The 8,836-nt window shown below is 39.2% G+C and overlaps 1 protein-coding gene across 4 annotated transcripts in view; it reads right to left on the reverse strand.

The window, feature by feature from the left end:
• Positions 1–8,836, reverse strand: part of LOC137265385 (uncharacterized) — a 32,656-nt gene that overhangs the window by 18,995 nt on the left and 4,825 nt on the right. The window contains exons 1-2 of one of the 4 annotated variants that reach the window (XM_067800780.1): positions 8,635–8,804; positions 8–174 (exon numbers count right to left, since the gene is read on the reverse strand). In XM_067800780.1, the coding sequence (XP_067656881.1) occupies positions 8–174; positions 8,635–8,799 (332 nt within the window). In that variant the 5' untranslated portion in view covers positions 8,800–8,804. Of the gene's footprint in view, positions 1–7; positions 175–3,259; positions 3,366–5,372; positions 5,539–8,634; positions 8,805–8,836 lie in introns of those variants that run through there. The other 3 variants (XM_067800782.1, XM_067800783.1, XM_067800781.1) reach the window with 3 other exon arrangements.

Here is an 8,836-nt window from a genome sequence, read left to right on the forward strand (position 1 = left end):
AACATACTTGTCTGTGACGGTGGTGGTGTTGTTGTTGATGACTGGTCTGTCGACATCCACTGGAGGGATGTCCTGTGTTGGGATGTTCTGACTCGTGACACCTCCTACTCCTGCTGGGATGACCGCAGTAGACATCATGACATCACCTTCACTGGCCTCGCTCTCATCATTTTCCTGCATACACAGCAAGCATGAAAAAAACATGAGATTTCATATATATTATGTACTGTGTAACTTTTAGATTACAATGTTGGCAAGAATGATTAAATTTGATTTAACTTAGTTCTGCGTGTTTCAAAATTGCACAAACCCATTTATCTAGTAATGAGCATACTAAGTACTAGGCTGAGGCTTTCCTGTCATATATTATTGGATAATGCCAAAAACGGGCTTGTAAATTGTTGATAGGATTGTTTTTCTTTAATAATAGGTTATTTGCTTGAAACATCCACTGCTAACGCAACACATTTTCCGTTCTCTACAGGAAAGTCACATTAGCTTGGTGCGTCTGACGGTTGCATGAGATCTATGATTGAAAGGGAGTTGAGAAAGAAAAATATGATGTGCTTTGGAGACTGAGACCGAGTTATTGAGGAAAAAAAATCAAAGCACTTTGAGTATGCACATGGGATTGACTACAGACTAAATAGTCGATCGACTACAGCCTACATACCTATATACAGTGGATGTTGTGTAAACCAGCACTCAATGGGACAAAAGAAATAATCAGGATTGTACAGCCTACACGGTTAGCCACAGATGGAAATGAACCAGTTTTGTCTCTCTTACATATGTTGTTGTATCACATGGTTTTCTCAATTACCGCAGACACTTACAAGTATACCCATCCTGAACTAAGATTAAACTGTCTTTGTAGCTTCAAAGTGTGGTGACCGACTTCTAACCATGCACCAGATTAGACAGCACTAATTATTCTAAAAACACACATTCAGACGGGGGCTTATTTCATGCCAAGATCCAGAACCCACAGGACATGAATGGGGCTGAGAATTTGTACTGGTGTTGACAACTTGCTGAAAAGAACAGCTGCCGGTTTTAACAGCTTCCACTGTAATGATACAATAAAAGACCTATAATTGAGAATGCCCAAAATTAAAAGGAACTACCTGAAAAAGTAGAACTGTGTCATTTTATTCATGATCCCCTCCCCTTAAAATGATCTCATTTAGTGATGTTTATATGTCTTGAAATCTTTAGCTTTCAGCTAAGGAAAGTAAGAGTGATCTTTTGGCCATAGTTCCATGCTAGTATATGCCACAAAAAATATTCAAGCTAAGTATCGCTGAAAATTCTAAAGCAGTTTCTGTGACACTATTCTGCAACATCATGAGTAACACAAAATAATATACACAATGGAACTCAGGTGATGGTGCTCCAATTACTGACAAATTTTTAAGACTTTATTTCAATTCAGTATTTATGAAAAAAAAGTTTAGATAAATGCTATGAGAGAACCAGAATCCAACAGTAATTTAGTTCCAGTCTGAGAAGTGTTTTGCACGAAATTAATCCAGAGGACGAGTGTAAACCTGATCATAATTATTACTTTCATGTCATGCTGTTAAATCACAAAAAATATATTCATATTACAATATGTCATAATCAAATATTTCATAAAGGGAATATTCATTTCATGCAAAAAGCAGTAAGAAACATATGGCCGTGTGTTTGTAAAGTTTATGAGCTGAAAGCCATAAGGAAAGCCATAAAACATTAAACTAAGCCAAAAATCATTTTAGTCCCATACATTGGAATATCACTTTGCATTTATATGACATCCAATAAAATATTTTATAATATAATAGGGATAAAATTATCTATAGTGTCTCAAATGATGGAGTGAGTCACCCTGTGATAAATTACATCCTGAGAAATAAAATCTAAACAGAAATCATTAAGGTATTGTTTTATATGGGATGTGACTTATGAAAAAAAAGCAGACCACAGGGCAATAATTGACAAAAATCAATAGGGCCAAAGTAAAGTCCAAAAAGCCATAGGCTTAAGTCAAAAGGTCCAAGCATTTAGAAATAGTAATCCTAAACATCCTAAACATATCAGTTTCTCAGTGTTGTTTATTTAAAAAATCTTAATTGGTTAAGTGTTTACAATATACAACTGTTTGTGTAATGATTACAAATAGTCAGTAATTCAAATACACTTACAGCAGCGGTTACATGTTTATGCTGTGAATATTATTAGTCAACCATACAACTGTTTTGGAGCACCTTTAGAATACAGTACCACAACTTCTCATGACGATGATAGGGTTACGTTAACCTAAACGTAACCCTAATCACCTACCATTACATGAAAGAGTATAATGACATGTATTCAAAGTTTGTGGTGCTGTATTCTAAAGGTAGGCCACTGTTTCTGTATTGATTACATGAGGTCTAAACAGTCATGGGTGTCAATTACAATGTTGTGATTGGTCTCATGACTCAAAATGTCAACATTACATAAGCCACCAATTCGTAACAAGTGACCATAGTGATCAAAGTATGTTGGGGATGGGGAACTAAGCCTTGCTGCACTTCATAACGTGTGCTCAAGAATCTGTGGCCCGCCATGTCAGTAGAACGACTGCACTGGAATGTGTATGGTGATGTGTCAAGTGATGATGTGTGTCCCTTCGCCTTTTGACTACATGCCCGTCAAGCAACAGGTCAGTTGTAGCAGTGACAGAATCATCAACGCAAAGCCGTCTTGGGCGTGTCCAAGAAGTCATTGACAATCTGCCTTTGCTGAAAGGTTTTCGGGACATATGGCACTAACACGAAAAACATAAAGTCGATATACGTTACTTCCTCTCCCGAAAATAATCTTTCAGTTCATTCAGTACGTCGTACGACATCAAGCGTCTTCGGACAGCACTATACTTATCCGGGCTATAACGAGTGGTGAAACTGGTATCAACGTGTTGCGTGACTCAGTCGGAGTTGGTTTCTTGAAAGAGATACAGTACGGCTCGCGTTTAGAAAATAAAAGAGAGCTTTGTCATTAGTTTAAATAAGTGCGATGTTTTGAAATTATGTGTTTATAAAAGTAAGAATCTGACAACCCATGACACTATTTATCAAGGAAGTAATCAAAAGCCAACCCGAAGCCAGTGAGCTACCTGGGAGATACCCTTTCGTCCCTTATCTACACTTTTGACAGCAATGCCCCGTTCTCTATATATAAGGAAAACACATAATTTCGTCAATTAGAGCCATACTTAAATGTGTCATTTTACCTCTCAGTAGGATCCTCCTATCTGCGATGAACAATTTTATCAGTCCTGTAAGTCTGTTCATAACGGTTCTCTCTCGCGCATTTAACCAGTTATTTTCTGTATGGTTAACCGGACTCCAAATGACGCAACTGGTTCTATTATTTGCAAGCGCTAGTGAATTGCGCTAATATTCAGTAACAGATATATACAGTGGAAACACTGAAGACGGAATCCAAATAGAGTGTCCGAATGTGAGTGCGTAATAAATATAGGTATGGGTTTCAAACAGTAAGTTCGGTTCACTCTCATTTAGCCGAGGAATATAATCTCTGTATGGTCTCTATGCTTCGCCAGAATCTAGCCAAAAAGATCACGTGAAAGCAGTTTGCGTCCTTTTGAAACCTGAAGCCTAAATGTTTGCATATATTCAGACTTACCATATCAATGCATGTGCATGTCACTTAAATACAAATTTCACGAATCGCAGTAATTGAGCATTTTGTTGAAACAAACAATGGTTCATCTGGACTAAGTGTGATCACTAACATCACTCAGCCAAATCCCTCTCAGTTTTGGCAGAATCTGTCTAAGTGAGAGGACACCGTCAATTTCCTGTCCATGCTTAAAAATATATCGTATATAATAGGCCATATTTAAAAATATATCAGAGTTCATTTAACGTGAGGGAAAAGCCTGTAATACAATGTGGGTCTCAGACGTTTACCACGAACTGTGCAACCCGTAAAGATCCGGGTTAGAATTGATCTGCAGTAGCCCATAAGGACTAGGCGACTATCAGGATCTGGTGGTCAGGCTCTCTCTGACTTGGTTGACACGCGTCATCTTATCCCAGTTGCATGAAAGATCGATGTTCGTGTTGTTGATTACGGGATTATCTGGTGCGGACTCGATTATTTATCAACAGTAAACACATTTAGCTGGAACATTGCTGAGAGCGGCGTAGAACTAAACTCTCTCTCACACCATGCCGTGGTGAAATCTACAAGCGAGGGCAAGGAGCTGACAAACGTACATACAAAATATGAGTGAATCAGGATTCTAGCTGACGATCATCGGTTACTTTCTGCCTAGTGAAGTGGCAAAAGTCTACACAGGGGAGAGCTATCTCAGTCACCCGGGACACACTGTCCAATACATACCCACACGCATTAAAACGCATTTGTTATCAAAACTGGAAACAATCTCGTAACCCTAAAATGATATACGTTTTTGGTTAACTGAAGTCTGATGGTGTTATCAATATTTTTTGTTGCGTTTTGGAAGCCCCAAGTAAAACCACATCAATAAAATGAAATACTAAACGCACAGTACCAACGACAAAACGGCGGAAAGCCATACTGACTAACCCATGACTTTATACTGGGTTGATATGTTTTTTAGTTGAACGCTAAATTGCACTACAGCTGATGGAGCATTGTGTGATACTTACGCACGCATGCACGCACGCACACACACCGGGCCTTCCTCACTGGTGTCTGCCATGTGCCAACACTGAGTGACACAGTGTATGAAATAAGCCCCAAACCCAGTCAGACATTTGGGCTGGTGACTTCAAATGTTACCAGTCCCAAATGGATTTAACCAGTCCAGACACCAAGAATTCACTCAGATGTATGGAGCATCGACATTTTGCACTAGACTGTCGGGCTGACTATAGCTTTAAATAAGAATGAAGATTTTTATGGATATCAACTTCTTTATGAGAGAACACAACGTTTCGGAGTTAATGCTTACTCCTTCATCAGGTCTTTAAGCTTTAAATGTACACCGTCCGTCAAAACTCTATCCCGTCTCGGGCGGTCGTAATTCCTTAATAAATGTGAAAACGGCCTGCCATACAGTGGGACGGGTCTCATTTCGTACACTGTCTCCATGGTTACAAGAAGGGAATCCACGTCGTACCGAGAACAGCATATAGAATGTGCTAAAGAGAATATGCATTTTACTTACTTGACCTATAAATCACGCAGTTAGGTTGCCCAGATAAGAATTCCTAGAATATGTTTCCTACATGACATAAGCATTTCATAATGAAAGATACACAATGACTGTAGTTGTTGTAGAAATTAATAGTAACATATGTTGGTCTATAGAGATGGGAAGTAAGACTCACGTGTATATGGTTGAGAGCGTTGTATATACATACTCTGACGGGAACACACTGACCCCAAAACGTTTGAGTTAGTGTGGCTCTTTCGACCAGACCCGAGATCGTTGTAAAATGTAAAGGTGATGTTCCCGGAAACATACAACACGACCACAACTCATGTGATGTTATGGCGGCTGATTCACTCGAGCACTCACTCATGGCACTTCTGTATGCCTTGTCCCAAGCACTATAATAAGTAGGGTCACCGTACTGCAGTGCGGGTTCTCAGCACACATCACGTTTCGTAGCTTTTTTATCAGTCTCCCTCACAGTCCTTGAACCACATTATTTTTCCTACTGCCGAGCCCTCCCTAGTACCTGCAATGCTAAAGCCCTAAATAAAACAAGTCAAGATTCCCCCCACGTTCGTGAATCTCCCAACTCACATGGCTCATTTTCAATTTCAATGGGTTAATCTGTTTCTATCAAAATTATATATATTCAGGGACGAAGCGTAAGTCTATCTTTCTTACAGGAGCAGCAATCTCGGAATGATTGATACATGGGTGTTTTACAGGAGCAATGTTTTGTGAATGGGTGAGTGAGTGGACGTATGTGTGCGTGTGTGTGTGTGTTCGTGCGCGCGCGCGTGTGTGGGTGGGTGGATTAGTGAATGAGCGAGTCTAGTTTGCAATATTAAGCGGGGACAAAAGAAATGTCTTCATTCATTGTATCCACGTCGGGAATCGAACCCGGTTTTGGGCGTGACGAACGCTTTAACCACTGCGATACCCCTCCAACCCTGATTTATTTGAGGACACCTAAGGCTCCACAAAATACCCTTAGGCTTGCGTGATGGGACCCTCTGCACAAATGTGTTTTAACACCTGGGTAAACCAAGGATATGTTAACAAAGGCTAGGGGAAGTCCAAGCGCTAAACTCTTTGTGGAACTCGGCCGTGTAGATAAGAACCTGTAGTCTGAGTTAAGTCCGTTTCAAAGAGGAACTGAAGCTGGATGTTAGTCTGATTTCAGTGTGTCAATAATTGAACCAAGGTTGCCATTTTAAATCTGTGATATCGCCTGGTAAAACCAATATTTGGTGTGCCGTCAGTTTATCATTTCTTTGCTACCACAGCATTTGAGCTGACTGCATGATTTAGAAAACGTAGCCGCTAAACATGAACTCTTACTAAAATAACGCTAACTTCCACCATTGTAATTGATCATTTTTTCCATTTTTTATTTTGATATTTTATTGCTGAATCCCTATTACGGGTGGGGGCAAGGGTCCAGGGAAATCCTTGCCCTTGAAACACCATAAGAAATGATGCTTGTTTTTTGACAAGATACAACTGTCACACATGTGCACACACATGCATACAAAGAGAACGCATAGTATAAACATGTAATACCAAAGATTCACACGAACAGTGACAAAATAAAACTGCTGGTGTAAATACACATTTGTATATCATGTAAAGCTAAGACTTCTCAAAGAGTGGGTGATACATAGGCCCCATAACATAGAATTTATTATATGGCTAAGCCTGATGCAATGCATATGACGCTAATAGTGTACTAGTAATCTACCATTCTCGCTGGCGTTCGTTTATAAAGTGCATGTGAATGAACTAAATATCATTAGATTAGGTCTAACAGAAAATTCTCGAAAACAATTCACAGGAGATGCTCATGAAATTAATCTAATCATGTCTCATTCAGGTAATATTCTATACATTTATTTGTAGAACAAATGCCATGTCGATCGTCATGCAAATATCATCTTTAAACTTGTCAGCGCAAAAATTTACATATACAGTAAATTTCTGCTGAGGATTTTAGCAACCCAAAGCAACCCCACCCCACCCTCCCAATACTGAATAATTTTCGAGACTATATAATACTATCTAGTCTCTGTTAATATGGACTTACAATTACTCCCCGAACCCTCTACTACACAACCATCAACAACTACACTCCACCCTCCATGAAATTCCGAGACTGCAGGCCTGTTTCATGAGACATTCACGACGGTACATACCACTTTACATGTACGTGTGCGGAATCAAACCCGGGTCTTCGGCGTTATGGACGAGCCACTTCATCAGTAGCTGGGCTATCATTGATAGAGTAGTTTGAAAGCCTACATACAGTACAAGCTCAAAATGTGGACGGAGTCTATTATTAGTGTTCCCATTTGGCAAAACGTTCTTTCAAAAATGTATAGGGCACGATAGTATCCAACCTCTCGATTGTTTATCCATACATGTGAAAATGTATCATTAGAGCGAGAGAACACAACATCTTCAAAAATGAACCTCTCTGCATGGCCCACAGCACAAATTGACATACAAGAAACAATTTGTGGCGTATAAGACCTTGTCAGTTTCATTTTGAAAGGTTCAGTTGTTTTCTCTATATCCGAAAGCGCAATAGACCCATCTATGCAGACTCTCTAGACTGTGCTAACAGCCAGTTCCTCAAATATCCCGATTCCGTGGAGATCCGGACCAGCATTAATCTTCAGAAACGCATGCTTGTCGTAAAAGGCGACTAACGAGATCGGGTGACTGGGTTTACACATGTCATCGTATCGTATCAATGCTCATGCTTTTGATCACTGGATTGTCGGATCCAGATACGATTATATACAGACCGCTGCCATAAATCTGGACTGTTGCTGACTGCGGTGATAAACACCTAACCAAGCAAGCGAATTAAAGATCCCGAGCAAAACAGTCTGTCATTTTATTAATAATCTTTACACTTATGCTGCTCAACTACTCGCGATAAGGAACACGTGAAAAACGAAGCATGTGTTGAGTACACAGTAACTTATCAATGTAAGACGATTCAGTCACACGGACTGCCTTAAAAATAGGTTATTTAATATTATATAAGTTCCTGTAAAATGAAATGCTTCATTTAGACCTTTAAGTTGTCTCCATTGATATACAAGTAAAAACAATAAGAAAACAAATGGTTGAAAAAAGAGCATATGTTTTCACAAAATTGGAGCTTGATTTTTTTGTTTCTAGAGTTGTTTAATACAAATGTTTACTTACGCCTTAATCCAAAAGATTCATATATGTTAAATATGTATTGAAATGTGACATCTAAATATACATGTAATGGACAGCGAATTTCGGCAGATATATACGAGTTCTCAAAATACTCCAAATCATAATTTTAACAGGCTTTGTAGACATGCTCGAGATTCTAAGGAAATAATTGATAGTGTAAACGATAATTTCTCAAATATATATTTCTCATCTCGACTTACCTCTACAAAGGATTGCTCATGGGTGCATGACATTGGCCGATCCAGGGGTGGGGCCCAAGGGTCCCCATCACAACTTTTGTCCTGAAAATGTATTATATGACCATTGAAACTCTTGTGAAAATGGGTGTGAAAAGCGGTACGACTAGTAGTATTTGGTAGAGCCATGGGACAAGTCTATCTGCTTTGAAGCGAGTTGAGCTCT

Source organism: Haliotis asinina, chromosome 15 (genome assembly GCF_037392515.1).
Source record: "Haliotis asinina isolate JCU_RB_2024 chromosome 15, JCU_Hal_asi_v2, whole genome shotgun sequence".
Lineage (NCBI taxonomy): Eukaryota > Metazoa > Mollusca > Gastropoda > Lepetellida > Haliotidae > Haliotis > Haliotis asinina.